The 16,193-nt window shown below is 39.3% G+C and overlaps 1 protein-coding gene across 3 annotated transcripts in view; it reads left to right on the top strand.

Moving 5' to 3' along the window:
* EEIG2 (EEIG family member 2) overlaps positions 1-16,193 on the top strand; it is a 108,030-nt gene that overhangs the window by 59,246 nt on the left and 32,591 nt on the right. For all 3 annotated transcript variants that reach the window (XR_009538855.1, XM_060139478.1, XM_060139477.1), the window contains exons 4-5: positions 3,951-4,067; positions 7,209-7,255. Coding sequence is in view for 2 of the 3 variants with exons in the window: in XM_060139478.1 (XP_059995461.1) it covers positions 3,951-4,067; positions 7,209-7,255 (164 nt within the window). In the remaining variant the exon portion in view is untranslated. The remainder of the gene's footprint in view (positions 1-3,950; positions 4,068-7,208; positions 7,256-16,193) is intronic.

The raw sequence follows: 16,193 nt of genomic DNA, 5'->3' as shown, positions 1-16,193 counted from the left end.
TTGGTTAATCCACTGACTAAAGAACATCATCAAGAATCCATGTTACTTTTCTCTTTTTTTCTTACATTCTCTATGTGATGGCTTTGTCCTTGGCTAGCTCCCTTCATGGTCAGGAGGTGGCTAGCTGCTCAAGTTTTAGTCAACACATTCACATATGACAGAGCTCAGCTGTTTCCCCATTTATGACTTTTTCAAGTGAGAAAACTTTTCCTACATGGCTCCCAGAGGATTTCCCTGTACCTTTGATTGTACACAACTGGATCATATGCCCACTCCTCAACTAGTCGTGGGCAGTAGGAATGGATTGCCATGGTTAGCTTAGACTAATCACAATTTTACAGTCAGCTAGAGGTTGGGTTACTTTCCTTGTGTACATGGATGAGCTAAGAGTGGACACTTGAATAAAATCAGGACTTGCTAGCAAGGAATATCAGGGCATTGAATGATGGGTAGGCAAAAAACAGTCTGCTTTGACTGACAGATCTTGATTTCTCCCTTCTAAAAAGCTTTTGAAACCATCTCTTCTCTCCAGTCCCAAGACCACTGCCCTAGGTTATGCCTTCATTATTTCTTATTTAAAACCTGCATTGGCCTCCTATCTTTTCTGTGCCTCTGTCATCTCCCACCAGTTCATCCTCTATATTATTGCCAGAGGGATTGTTCTGAAATTCAAAGATGATCATATCCTTCCCCCACTTTTAGTCCTTCAGCAGCTCTCTATTGCCTGTAAAGGAAAATGAAATGAAAAGTCTTTAACCTAGCATATTGGACCCATCTTGGTTTGCAAATCATCTATCTGCATACTCACCCACTCACTCAGTCATCCTTATGCTTCAGACATACTGCCCAGAGAACATTCCTGGAGTGTGCCGTGCTGTTTTAGCCTTTTTGCCTTGTGACTTGATGTTTTCCCTGCCATGCATGTGCTTCTGTACACTCATGTATCATTAAAAACTCAACTTAGTCATCCCTCCCCACTGAGAAATTTTCTTTTCCTCTCTTTCTTGTAATTGTGCCTTCCTTTATCACAGCACTTATACTTTTTTATAGGAATTTATTTCCTTTTCTATCTTCCCTTATTAAACTATGAGTTCCTTGAGAATAGGAATAATATACATTCCTAATACCTAACATTATCTGGAATGAAGATGCTCAAAATTATTTGCCAATTGAAGGAAGCTCTACCACAGTTATACCTACAATTTATATTATATATATATATGCCATTTTACTGAGACAGTTATCTCAGTGAAACCAAAGAGAAAATCATAAGGAAATATGGACTCTTGTACCTCATTACAATGTAAGCTCTTGCAAGACGGTTCTTATCTGTCCTGTTCATCACTGTTTTCCAGTATTTAAAGCAGGGCCTGGCACATAAAAAGTGCTCAGTAAATGTTGACCTTAGCATGCTTTCTTAATGGGGACTGACCAGATTCTTTTTTTAAAAAAACTTGCTTTATGCTTAGTGACTGTAATACCAGCATTCCAACAGTGGATCGTGAGCCAAAGGGCTGTTTTTTATTCAAAAAATACATGTTAACTGCTTACCATGTGCCAAGCATTGTTCCTGCCACTATTTTAAGTATTAGAGATACAGCAGTAAACAAAACAGACAAAAATCCCTGACTTTGGGGAGCTTACATTCTAATGGGGGATTGAGGGAGGCGGACAGACAATAAAATAAATATGAAATGTGTATATACATGCTGTGATGATAGCTACTAAGAAAAATAAAGCAGATAAGCTGTAGTGACAGCTACAGGGGAGGGGAGGGGGGAGTCAGGCATGTTCTAGAATGGTCAGGGGAGGCCCCTTTAGAGAGATGACATTTGAACATAGACCCTAATGCAGTGAGGAAGAAAGCTGTGAGATCTGAGAGAGAATGTATCAGGCAAAAGAACAGTAAGTGCTAAAGGCCTTGAGGTGATCTTGGCATTTTTCAAGGAAGAGGACCTTGTGGCTGGAAGAGTGGATGAGGAGGAGAGGGGGAAATGAAGTAGACGAGGTGGCCATGGACAGAGGAATCAGAGACAGTCAATATAGACAAGTCTTTCAAGGAGTCTTGCTCCAAAGGGGAGCAGAAGAATATTACAGTAGACTGGAGAGAGGTATGGCATGAGGTTTTGTTTTCTTTTGTTCATTAAGATGGGAGAAAATCCAGCATGTTTGTGTTCTGGGAATGATCCATAGAGAGGGAAGAATCCCTGAAGCGATGAACTTGAATAGGCGAGAGGAGAGTGGTTGGCCTTGGATGGGAGCGCAGCCAGCTCACTTACAGTAAGTGGGAAGGTAAACATGTGGGCACAGATTCAGGTAGGCGAGTAGATGTGGCTGGTGATAAGAGCTTGTGGAAGTTGAATGCTCTGTTGATTGCTTTTATTTCTGAGTGAAATAGGAAGCAAGGCATCAGCAAAGAGTGTGGATGGAAAAGGTATTGGAGGTTCAAAGAGAAAGGATAATGTATGAAATAAGGCATGTGGATGACGTGTGATCACACAGCCACAGGAGTCTTCCCATGTTCATTTGGATGTGGCTTTGCCCTGGACATATCCAGGCTTTTTGCTGATCTCTTGGACCCCTAAAAAAGGCAGTAAGACCGGAGTAATCATGTGAAGATTAGGTAGATATTACCTGTGGCTTGATATGTTCCTGACTTACTGCTTTTGGAGCTTGTGGTCCTTCAGCTGGTCTCTTAAGTTCTTATTCTTCATTCTTCTTATACCAATTAAAAACCACTAAAATAATGCTCCATCCTACAATAAAAATCTTCATCTTAAATGCCATTCATATGTTCTTCACTGCATGTTTTAAAGCATTAAAGCAGGCAACTTAAAATCACAGCACTCAACTTAAAATCAAGCAGGGTTTGACGTGTATAATACTTTTTATTATATATTCAAGGAGATGTACTTGCAAGCTCAACACATTTTTTTGTTAATAAAAGACTGTATACACTTAGTCATATAGAATAGAGTGTTCAAAAAATAATGGTATAAAGGAGTGATTTTTTGTACCACTTGGAAATGAGAAATAGGGTTGAGCAGCATCAGAGGAAAACCATAGGGTAATCTTTGGTAGCTGCAGAAAATGGGGACCAAACCCGAGTAGTAATAAGAGGGAGGAATGCGTTTGAGCTGAGCTTCTGGGTAACAGCAGAGAAGGTTGGTGTGGGGAAGGAAGGAAGAAGGCTTCATAAAGAGAGATTCAGCTCATGGGGGACCAGCAAGACAATTGTTGTGGAAGGTGGTAAAGGAGGAGGAGCTTGTACCAAAGGAAGTATGTGATACACTTAAATCATTTCGCTCTTGGGTGGGCAGTGAGAACTTAGTAACCTGCAACTAACTATCTGCAGTCACCAGTGGTTAACTGGGAATAGAGCCAGACCAGAACAGGGAGAGGAGAGTCTGATTGGTTTTCTCTGTGTGTGTGCAAATGACCATGATTGGTCTGCTAGTATTTCCCATAGAGCGGTGTGAGCACCACTGCTAACCTGCAGTGATTTCAGTTGTTTAATATGCATTATTTTTACATTAAGTTATATATTTTAATGTGTGCAGAAAAATACATTTAGCAATCAAATATGTGATTTCAGAGATCATATTGCTTAAGACAAGAGTAGAATAGGTGGTACATTTTTGTAAAAAGGGAGCCAATTTTTTAACAAACATTTGGGGTGGCCAAAAAGTTCGTTCGGTTTTAAGTAAAAAGGCACATTTTTCATTTTCACCAAGAACTTGATTGAACAACGTATTCATTAATCGAAGAAACTTTTTGGCCAACCCAATATTAAGCAAAGAATAGAACAGGTGTTGTTAAGTTGGCAAAAACTGCAAATAACTGAAGTTTGAGACCACTTGGCTAGAGCATGGATTGAATGTTTATTTTAAAGATAATATCATAGAAGCCTAGTAGATATTCTATTAATATAATTATCTTTCTTTTCATAGCTGGGCTTTGCAGATCTAAACCTGGCAGAGTTTGCTGGATCAGGAAATACCACTCGTCGCTGTTTACTGGAAGGCTATGATACCAAAAATACAAGACAGGATAATTCCATTCTTAAAGTAAGCACGTTTCTAGATTTACATGTCAACAAATGAGATTCTCTGCCTTTAAATAATCATAGGTATATACTGTCAAGGGCAAGATGGGAATCAGTATTGAAATCATGAGCTGAACATACCACTGAAATACTCACCATGTAGAAGAAAAAACTTTCCAAATCACAGAAGCACTGAAAAGTAACAAATGTTCACCTTCATGATCACATGGTGCTGTAAACGTTCAGGGAAGAGTACACACAACCACTACAGCATAAGGGCTCGATGAGTGGAAGGGAAGGAGCATCGTAAATGAATACCTTACAATATGCTTATAGCTCCCAAGAGGTGATTTCCAAAGCAGCTGTGGTGGGCACATAGAAGTCACTGGGTTCTCTCGCAACAAGTGAAACTCACTTTGGGCATCTGCCCTACTGTTTCCAAGTACCTTCAGGAGCCATGTATTCTGGTGAACCCAGAGGGAATACACACTTCAGAGAGCTGGAGTATTAAATGAAACCAGTAGAGAAAATGTTTGTAAGGTACCTTGCATCTGGTAAAACTCACTGGATAAACCTTTTGCTGTGTTTTAGTTAGGCTTACCCCATTATGGTAAGTTATCTCATGATAAGAAAGGAAAATAATCCTGAATAAAAACTGAATGGTCAGAAGTTAGTGGACAAAAGAATTACCCTATATCTAACAGTTTTCAAACCCACTTAGTTTATGCCTGGCACTTAATAGATTCTTAATTCATGACTACTGTTAAGGTTTTTGTTACTATTACCATTATCATTATTATTCCCAGAACACAATAAGATCCTATGGCTGGTTCTTAAAAGGCAATCAGTACCTAGAGAATAGCAGCATCTCAGAAAGCATTCGCAAAGCTTTAAATTCTGGTCCAACAAAAATATACCATTTCTGAATAATAGTACTCTAAGTATTCATTCATTCATTCAACCAGAATTTTTTGAGTAGCCAGAGGTTTAGGGAGCTTAAGGAGCATAACCCCAGCCACGTGGCAGGAGCGTGGATTATGGCATCAGGGCTCTGTGTTTGTTCTTAGATCTCTGGAGCCCTGTGTAAGCACTTCACCTCAGCCCAACTGTTTCCTCCTCTGTAAAAGGGGAGTTGCAGTACTTACCCCAGGGACCTGTTCTTGAGGCCTAAATGAGTTACTGTATGTGATTTTGCCAACACTAGTTGGATGGAATAGAAATCCCTCAGGTTAGCTCATGTAGAAGAGAACTTTAGTTCAAACACAAGGACGTTTCATAGAGCCCTAGGGTGGGAAGTGACAACCAGACCTGAACTCCCAGGAGCTAAAGGAGCTTTCTAGGCCTCTCAGGGACTGTTCTTGCCTCTCTGCATTATCATTCTGTCTGTAGACCAACTTCCTGTGGTTACTCACAGCTTCCCTGCCCTCCCTAGAACTTCAGCTGCTAAGTGGCATTGGCTTGTGATGACGTCAGCAGAATCTGGGAGGCAGGGGAGGCTGTTTCCAGAGACCTTCTCTAAAAGGTCTTGGCCTGATAGGTTTCCCAGAATGTGTTTGCAGTAGTGTCCTCACAGAGCCTAGTATACTCTGGGGCAGGGTGGATATTCTACAGATGCTAACTCCTTCTTTCTAGAAGGTGGCAAGAACATTAAAGTCACATAGTAAGTACCTTGAGAGAGAAGCTGATGCATTTGGTAGGTAGAGAAGGACATTGAGTACTTCTAAATTTTTTATAGCTTTATTGAGCTATGATTCACTTACTATACATTTCACTCAAAGTACACAGTTGAATGGTTTTTAGTATATTCATAGGTGTGTCCGACTGTTGCCATAATCAATTTTAGAACATCTTCATCACCCCAAAAAAGAAACCTCGTATGTGCCCAATAGCAGTCACTTCCCACTTTGCCCCAACTCTCCTCCCTTCCCCCCAGCCTAAACAACCACTAATCTACTCTGTCTGTGGATTTACCTATTCCGCACATTTCATATAAATGGGATTATAGAATATGTAATGTTTTGTGTCTGGCTTCTCTAAACTTAGCATAATGTTCTCAAGGTTCATCCATGGTGTAGCATGTGTCAGTACTACACTCCTTTTTGTGGCTAAGTAATATTCCATTGTATGGCTATACCACATTTTATTTATTCATCCGTTAATGGTCATTTGGCTTGTTGTTTTCACTTTTTAGCTATTATGAACAATGCTGCTATGGACATTCATATACAAGTTTCTTTGTGGGCATATATTTTCTTTTCTCTTGGGCATGTATCCAAGAGTAAGTACTCTAGGAGCAGAATTCTTGGGTCACATGGTAACTCTGCTTTTAACCTTTTGCAGAGCTACCGGACTGGTTTTCAAGTGGCTGAAACATTTTACATTCCCATTAGCAGAGTGTATGAGAGTTCACATTTCTCCAAATATCGGGTCCTTTTATTCTTTAGCTTCTTAGAATGGGGAACTGCAGAGATAACCCTGTGCATTTCATATTTCAGATGCTGCTAATAGGTATGTGGAGACTTGAATTAAGCATTTAGTCTTCAGGATAAACACATATAGAGATCCTCCAGAGGAAATGCCTCTTACTGTGGGTGAAAGGTCTTGAATAGCTCGGGTGTCAGGAAGATCAGATATTTCTAAGCCTGATCTTTACAAAATATTATAATTGCTTCATGAATGAATAAAATCATGAATGATTAAAAACTACATTCATTCATTCTTGTCCAAAGCTAGAGCAAAGGCCAGAAGCATTCTACTCTTACAGGCCACCAGCAGGCACCCCTGAAAGCATCATTATGGGAAACATGTTGGAGGAAAACATTCCAGATACTTAAACACCACAGGAGTCTGGGAGGAAAGACAGATAAAATAGACCAGAACAGCACACACCCAGAAGATTGTTACTGATGAAGCCCTTGCTTTTTGTTTCCATCTTTTCCACTCTTATTTTTGCAGTGACAAAGTTGTTAATGTTGAAAATGATTTTTAACCTATGTCTGTATAAAGCAGCAATTCAATATTGGATATAACCCAATTCAGTAATCATTTTATTTATAAATAGGAAATACTGGACTAGGTGATGTGGAAGGTGCATAGATTAGCAGAATATGGCTTTTCCTCTCAAGATTTTTATAATTACAATATTTCTTTTTCTTATGTTTAGGTTTTAATCAGTATGCAACTGATGTCTGGTGACCCATGTTTTAAAACGTAAGTTGATGCTCAGTAAATGACTTATTTGTCTGAAAGTTTAATAGTGATTTATTTGTTTAAATTTTCACATTCATATTATGTAGTGTTTGTAGGCTGATACCAGTGAAGGAATAGTTCCTCTTTTAGGAGACTGACCTGACCCTTACAGAAGTTACTATTACTTATTACCAAACAAACTCTCCATGCTCTAAATTATTTAAGCCATGGGTCTTTTGTCATCTTCAGGTTTTGGGTGAAATTATACAAATTTAACTTTTTAATTTGATCTCTGTAGATCTGTCATTTCTTCAATAAATACCTATTAAGTGCCATGTGCTAGGCCCTAATCTATAGACACTAGAGCAGGGGTCCGCAACCCCCGGGCCGCGGACCGGTACCAGTCAGCAGCCTGTTAGGAACTGGGCTGCACAGCAGGAGGTGAGCGGCAGACAAGCCAGCGAAACTTCATCTGCCGCTCCCCATCGCTCCCCATCACTTGCATTACCGCCTGAACCCCCCACCCTCCCACCCCCGTCCATGGAAAAATTGTCTTCCGGGAAACAGGTCCCTGGTGCCAAAAAGGTAGGGGACCGCTGCACTAGAGAAACAGCAGTGAAAAAAATAGATCAAGTCCCTGACATCTTGGAGTTTGTACTCTAAGAGGAAAACGAACAACAAGCTAACAAGTAAATATATACTATAGAGATAGTTATGAATGCTTTGGAGAAAAATAAAGCAGGGTAGGAGAGGCATGGTGCGAGAAGTGTTGCTATTTTATATAGTCAAGGAAGTCCTTCCTGGTAAAGGTGATATTTGAGCAGAGACCTGAGGGAGGTAGGAAGCAAGCCATGCAGATATTTGGGGAAAGAGCATTTGAGACAGCGGTAACAAGGACAAAGGCCTTGAGAGAGGTGGGTGTTTGGCATATTCAAGTAACTGCCAGGAGACCAGTGTGTCTAGAGCAGAGTGGGTGAGGAGGAGGGTGATAAGAGATGAGACCAGATGATAAAGGATCTTGTAGGCCATCATAGTAATAGTCTCATAGGCCACTTATAATCTGAGTGAGATAAAAAGCTACTGGAGTGTTGGGAATTCCCTGACAGCCCAGTGGTTAGGACTCCATGCTTCCACTGCCAGGGCCTGGCTTGGATCCCGGGTCAGGGAACTAAGATCCCGTGTGCTGCACGGCGCAGCCAAAAAAAAAAAAAACATGCTACTGGAGGCTTTAAAACAGAGGAGTGAAATGTAAGATTATCAAACTTCTGGCTGCTAGGTAGAGAATAGACAATTTGTGGGAGCAATGAAGGGGCCAAGGGCAGAAATAGGTAGATGAGTTAGGAGGCTGTTTTGTAATCCAAGGTTTTGGGCCTGAGTAAAGAATGGTGTAAATTTATTGAAATGAGAGAGCCTACAAGAGGAACAGGTTGGGAGCTTGCGTATCAGACATGTTAAGTTTGAGATGTCTGTTTAACACCCAGCCAGGCATTTTGAGTAGGCAGCTGGATATAGCACTGTAGGGTTCAGTGGGGAGGCCCAGACTGGAGATACAAATTTGGAAATCATGACATCATCAGCACATAGGTACTGGTTAAAGCCATGAGCTTTGATTAAATGACCTACAGGGAATGAGTATAAATAAAGAAAAGGACCACAGACTGAGGTGTGGGACACTCCTGCATGTTAGAGGTCGGTGAGATAGGGAAGAACCAGCAAAGGAGCGATCAGTGAGATAGGAGGAAGGAACCAAAGGAGACTACTGTCCTGAAACCAGGTAAAGAGTGTGTTTCAAAAAGGACGGAGTAATCAGCTGTGCCACACACTACGGAATTAGGTCACGGAAGACGTGGGCTGAGAATTGACCTATGGATTTTGCGGTATAGAGACCATTGGTGACTCTGACAAGCACTGGTGGAATGCTTTTAGACTACGGCCACATTGGAGTGGATTAAAGAAAGTTTTGGAGGAGAAAAATTGGAGACAGTGAGTGTAAACAATTCTTAGGAGGAATTTTGCTACAAAAAAGGAACAGAAAAACGGGGTCATAAAGAGGATGTGGGGTTAAGGGCAGATTTTATCTTTTTTTTTTTAAATGGTAGCTAGCACAGCTTACTTGTATCCTGATATGAATGGTCCAGTAGACAAGGAGAAATGTGGTGCAGAAGACAAAAGGGCCAATTGCTAGAACAGTGTCCTTGGATTGTCAAGAGGGATGAAGACAGAGTGTGGATACAGATGCATATATATGCGAAGTGGAAACATATAGAAGTTATTTTCAAATTGCTCCTTTTCTTAGTGATACAGGAAATGAGCTAATCATTGAAGAGCGAGGATGGGAAAGATGGAGGTGGGGGTTTGAGCAAAGAGGAAAAAATGTGTAAAAGTCTTCTCAGAGAGCAAGAGAGTGAGCTGAATGGGAAAAGGCAATAGGATGCCTGTCAGCAATCTTGAAGACACTTAATAGTTAAAAATGAAAGTTAGGGACTTCCCTGTTGGCACAGTGGTTAAGAATCCGCCTGCCAGTGCAGGGGACACGGGTTAGGTCCGGGAATATCCCACATGCCACGGAGCAACTAAGCCCGTGCGCCACAACTACTGAGCCTGTGCTCTAGAGCCCGCGAGCCACAGCTACTGAGCCTGCGTGCCACAACTACTGAAGTCCGTGCACCTAGAGCCCGTGATCCGCAACAAGAGAAGCCACAGCAATGAGAAGCCCACGCACCGCAAAGAAGAGTAGCCCCCTCTCACCACAACTAGAGAAAGCCCATGCGCAACAACGAAGACCCAACGCAGCCAAAAATAAATAAGTTTATACCAAAAAATAGTTAATCAGATATCATTTAAATATCTGAGAAAAAAATACATCTAGAAAAGAAAACAATTAATTCCCTAAGCATCAACTTCCATGTGGCAACATCCATGTAGTTCTCTATTTACATACTACTTTATAAAGATGAAAATATATATATTTAACACAAATCAATTCTTGATTAAAATTATGCATTTTCATAAAACTTAGCCTTCCTGTGCTGTTTTCTCTCAAACCATAATTTCCTGGCTGCTTTCTTTATTTCCTGCTCTTTTGAGAGTAAACAATTTTTGGTTTCTTAGGTAACAGTATGTTTTCCTAGTGGAATATGTTTAGGGTGAAATGAGAAAATGAGCATTAAAATTTAGTAGAAGAAAATGTATTCATCATTCCTTCTTAGGAGCTTTTTATGAATGTTCGCTTTCTGGCCTTTTCTCTGCCATTTTCTCTCTCTATCTGTGAAACTCAAATACTGAAGAGCTCAAAAAGTAGATTCTCTTATGTCCTGTATTATCTCCACAAATGTAATTCTGATAATTTAGAGATTATAGTTATAGAGAAAGACTTTTTTTGGGTAAACTTTGCTATTTTTATTACTTTTAACAAACAGGATATCACATATTAGCCTTTTCCTTTCCTAGACATGCACATATATCAGAATATCTTCATATAACATATTACCCATCCCTTCCTTTCCTTTAGGACTGTGCCGTTTTGGGGGTTTTTTTTTAAACATCTTTATTGGAGTATAACTGCTTTACAATGGTGTTAGTTTCTGCTTTATAACAAAGTGAATCAGCTATACATATACATATATCCCCATATCTCCTCCCTCTTGCGTCGCCCTCTCACCCTCCCTATCCCACCCCTCTAGGCGGTCACAAAGCACTGAGCTGATCTCCCTGTGCTATGTGGGTGCTTCCAACTAGCTATCTATTTAACATTTGGTAGTATATATATGTCCATGCCACTCTCTCACTTCGTCGCAGCTTACCCTTCCCCCTCCCCATGCCCTCAGGTCCATTCTCTACATATATGTCTTTATTCCTGTCCTGCCCCTAGGTTCTTCAGAACCATTTTCTTTTTCTTTTTTTTTTTACATTCGATATATATGTGTTAGCATATGATATTTGTTTTTCTCTTTCTGACTTACTTCACTCTGTATGACAGACCCTAGGTACATCCACCTCACTAAAAATATCTCAATTTTATTGCTTTTTATGGCTGAGTAGTATTACATTCTGTATATGTGCTACATCTTCTTTATCCGTTCATCTGTTGATGGACACTTGGGTTGCTTCCATGTCCTGGCTATTGTAAATAGAGCTACAGTGAATATTGTGGTACATGACTCTTTTTGAATTATGGTTTTCTCAGGGTATATGCCCAGTAGTGGGATTGCTGAGTCATATGGTAGTTCTATTTTTAGTTTTTTAAGGAACCTCCATACTGTTCTCCACAGTGGCTGTATCAATTTACATTCCCACCAACAGTGCAAGAGGGTTCCCTTTTCTCCACACCCTCTCCAGCATTTATTGTTTCTACATTTTTTGATGATGGCCATTCTGACTGGTGTGAGATGATATCTCATTGTAGTTTTGATTTGCATTTCTCTAATGATTAATGATGTTGAGCATTCTTTCATGTGTTTGTTGGCAGTCTGTATATCTTCTTTGGAGCAATGTCTATTTAGGTCTTCTGCCCGTTTTTGGATTGGGTTCTTTGTTTTTTTGTTATTGAGCTGCATGAGCTGCTTATAAATTTTGGAGATTAATCCTTTGTCAGTCGCTTCATTTGCAAATATTTTCTCCCATTCTGAGGGCTGTCTTGTGGTCGTCTTTATGGTTTCCTTTGCTGTGCAAAAGCTTTGAAGTTTCATTAGGTCCCATTTGTTTATTTTTGTTTTTATTTCCATTTGTCTAGGAGGTGGGTCAAAAAGGATCTTGCTGTGATTTATGTCATAGAGTGTTCTGCCTATGTTTTCCTCTAAGAGTTTGATAGTTTCTGACCTTACATTTAGGTCTTTAATCCATTTTGAGCTTATTTTTGTGTATGGTGTTAGGGAATGATCTAATCTCATACTTTTACATGTACCTGTCCAGTTTTCCCAGCACCACTTATTGAAGAGGCTGTCCTTTCTCCACTGTACATTCCTGCCTCCTTTATCAAAGATAAGGTGACCATATGTGCGTGGGTTTATCTTTGGGCTTTCTATTCTGTTCCATTGATCTATCTTTCTGTTTTTGTGCCAGTACCATACTGTCTTGATTATTGTAGCTTTGTAGTATAGTCTGAAGTCAGGGAGCTTGATTCCTCCAGCTCCTTTTTTCTTTCTCAAGATTGCTTTGGCTATTCGGGGTCTTTTGTGTTTCCATACAAATTTTGAAATTTTTTGTTCTAGTTTGTGAAAAATGCCTTTGGTAGTTTGATAGGGATTGCATTGAATCTGTAGTTTGCTTGGCTAGTATAGTCATTTTCACAATATTGATTCTTCCAATCCAAGAACATGGTATATCTCTCCATCTGTTTGAATCATCTTTAATTTCTTTCATCAGTGTCTTATAGTTCTCTGCATATAGGTCTTTTGTCTCCTTAGGTAGGTTTATTCCTAGGTATTTTATTCCTTTTGTTGCAATGGTAAATGGGAGTGTTTCCTTAATTTTTTCTCTTTCAGATTTTTCATCCTTAGGGTATAGGAGTGCAAGAGATTTCTGTGCATTAATATTTTATCCTGCTACTTTACCAAATTCATTGATTAGCTCTAGTAGTTTTCTGGTACCATCTTTAGGATTCTCTATATATAGTATCATGTCATCTGCAAACAGTGACAGTTTTACTTCTTCTTTTCCGATTTGGATTCCTTTTATTTCTTTTTCTTCTCTGATTCCTGTGGCTAAAACTTACAAAACTATGTTAAATAATAGTGGTGAGAGTGGGCAACCTTGTCTTGTTCCTGATCTTAGAGGAAATGGTTTCAGTTTTTCACCATTGAGAACGATGTTGGCTGTGGGTTTGTAGTACATGGCCTTTATTATGTTGAGGTAGGTTCCCTCTGTGCCTACTTTCTGGAGGTTTTTTATCATAAATGGATGTTGAATTTTGTCAAAAGCTTTTTCTGCATCTATTGAGAATATCATATTGAGATATTCTCTATTGAGAATATCTCCTTCAGTTTTTTAATATGGTTTATCACATTGATTGATTTGCATATATTGAATGATCCTTGCATTCCTGGGATAAACACCACTTGTTCATGGTGTATGATCCTTTTAATGTGCTGTTGGATTCTGTTTGCTAGTATTTTGTTGAGGATTTTTTCATCTATGTTCATCAGTGATATTGGCCTGGAGATTTCTTTTTTGTGACATCTTTGTCTGGTTTTCGTATCAGGGTGATGGTGGCCTCGTGGAATGAGTTTGGGAGTGTCCTCCCTCTGCTGTATTTTGGAAGAATTTGAGAAGGATAGGTATTAGCTCTTCCCTAAATGTTTGATAGAAATCGCCTGTGAAGCCATCTGGTCCTGGGCTTTTGTTTGTTGGAAGATTTTTAATCACAGTTTCAATTTCAGTGCTTGTGATTGGTCTGTTTATATTTTCTATTTCTTCCTGGTTCAGTCTCAGAAGGTTGTACTTTTCTAAGAATTTGTCCGTTTCTTCCAGGTTGTCCATTTTATTGGCATAGAGTTGCTTGTAGTAATCTCTCATGATCCTTTGTATTTCTGCAGTCTCAGTTGTTACTTCTCCTTTTTCAATTCTAGTTCTATTGATTTGAGTCTTCTCCCTTTTTTTCTTGATGAGTCTGCTAATGCTTTATCAATTTTGTTTATCTTCTCAGAGAACCAGCTTTTAGTTTTACTGATCTTTGCTATTGTTTCCTTCATTTCTTTTTCATTTATTTCTGATCTGCTCTTTATGATTTCTTTCCTTCTGCTAACTTTGGGGTTTTCTTGTTCTTCTTTCTCTGATTGCTTTAGATATAAGGTTAGGTTGTTTATTTGAGGTGTTTCTTATTTCCTGAGGTAGGATTGTATTGCTATAAACTACCCTCTTAGAACTTTTTGCTGCATCCATTAGGTTTTGGGTTGTCATGTTTTCATTGTCTTTTGTTTCTAGGTATTTTCTGATTTCCTCTTTGATTTCTTCAGTGATCTCTTGGTTATTTAGTAGTGTATTGTTTAGCCTCCATGTGTTTGTATTTTTTACAGATTTTTTTCCTATAATTGATATCTAGTCTCATAGCGTTGTGGTTGGAAAACATACTTGATACCATTTCAGTTTTCTGAAATTTACCACGGCTTGATTTGTGACCCAAGAAAAGATCTGTCCTGGAGAATGCTCCATGAGCACTTGAGAAGAAAGTATATTCTGTTGTTTTTGGATGGAATGTCCTATAAATATCAATGAAGTCCATCTTGTTTAATGTGTCATTTAAAGCTTGTATTTCCTTATTTATTTTCCTTTTGGATGATCTGTCCATTGGTGAAAGTGGGGTGTTTAAGTCCCCTACTATTATTGTGTGACTGTTGTTTTCCCCTTTTATGGCTGTTAGCATTTGCCTTATGTGTTGAGGTGCTCCAATGTTGGGTACGTAAATATTAACAATTGTTATATCTTCTTCTTGGATTGATCCCTTGATCATTATGTAGTGTCCTTCTTTGTCTCTTGTCTTTATTTTAAAGTCTATTTTGTCTGATACGAGAATTGCTACTCCAGCTTTCTTTTGATTTCCATTTGCATGGAATATCTTTTTCCATCCCCTCACTTTCAGTCTGTATGTGTCCCTAGGTCTGAAGTGGGTCTCTTTTAGACAGCATATATATGGGCCTTGTTTTTGTATCCATTCAGCCAGTCTGTGTCTTTTGGTTGGAGCATTTAATCCATTTACATTTAAGGTAGTTATCAATATGTATGTTCCTATATCCTTTTTCTTAATTGCTTTGGGTTTGTTATTGTAGGTCTTTTCCTTCTCTTGTGTTTCCTGCCTAGAGAAGTTCCTTTAGCATTTGTTGTAAAGCTGGTTTGGTGGTGCTGAATTCTCTTAGCTTTTGCTTGTCGGTGAAGGTTTTAATTTCTCCATCAAATCTGAATGAGATCCTTGCTGTGTAGAGTAATCTTAGTTGTAGGTTTTTCCCTTTCATCATTTTAAATATGTCCTGCCATTCCTTTCTGGCTTGCAGAGTTTCTGCTGAAAGATCAGCTGTTAACCTTATGGGCATTCCCTTGTATGTTATTTGTTGCTTTTACCTTGCTGCTTTTAATAGTTTTTCTTTGTATTTAATTTTTGATAGTTTGATTAATACTTGTCTTGGTGTGATTCTCCTTGGATTTATCCTGTATGGGACTCTCTACGCTTCCTGGACTTGATTGACTATTTCCTTTCCCATATTAGGGAAGTTTTCAACTATAATCTCTTCAAATATTTTCTCAGTCCCTTTGTTTTTCTCTTCTTCTTCTGGGACCCCTTTAATTCAAATGTTCGTGTGTTTAATTTTGTCCCAGAGGTCTCTGAGACTGTCCTCAATTCTTTTCATTCTCTTTATTCTGCTCTGTGGTAGTTTCTTCCACTATTTTATCTTCCAGGTCACTTATCTGTTCTTCTGCCTCAGTTATTCTGCTATTGATCCCTTCTAGAGAATTTTATATTTCATTTATTGTGTTGTTCATCATTGTTTGTTTGCTGTTTAGTTCTTCTAGGTCCTTGTTAAACGTTTCTTGTATTTTCTCTATTCTTTTTCCAAGATTTTGGATCATCTTTACTATCATTACTCTGATTTCTTTTCCAGGTAGACTGCCTATTTCCTCTTCATTTGTTAGGTCTGGTGGGTTTTTACCTTTCTCCTTCATCTGCTCTGTGTTTCTCCATCTCTCATTTTGCTTAACTTACTGTGTTTGGGGTCTCCTTTTTGCAGGCTGCAGGTTCGTAGTTCCCGTTTTTTTTGGTGTCTGCCCCCAGTGGCTAAGGTTGGTTCAGTGGGTTGTGTAGGCTTCCTGGGGGAGAGGACTAGTGCCTGTGTTCTGGTGGATGAGGCTAGATCTTGTCTTTCTGGTGGGCAGGACCACATCCAGTGGTGTGTTTTGGGGTGTCTGTTACCTTATTATGCTTTTAGGCAGCCTCTCTGCTGATGCGTGGGGTTGTGTTCCTGTCTTGCTA

Source organism: Lagenorhynchus albirostris, chromosome 2 (genome assembly GCF_949774975.1).
Source record: "Lagenorhynchus albirostris chromosome 2, mLagAlb1.1, whole genome shotgun sequence".
In the NCBI taxonomy this organism is placed as follows: Eukaryota; Metazoa; Chordata; class Mammalia; order Artiodactyla; family Delphinidae; genus Lagenorhynchus; species Lagenorhynchus albirostris.
Note: the sequence above shows the minus strand (reverse complement) of the source record. Positions and strands in the feature narration are given on the sequence as shown.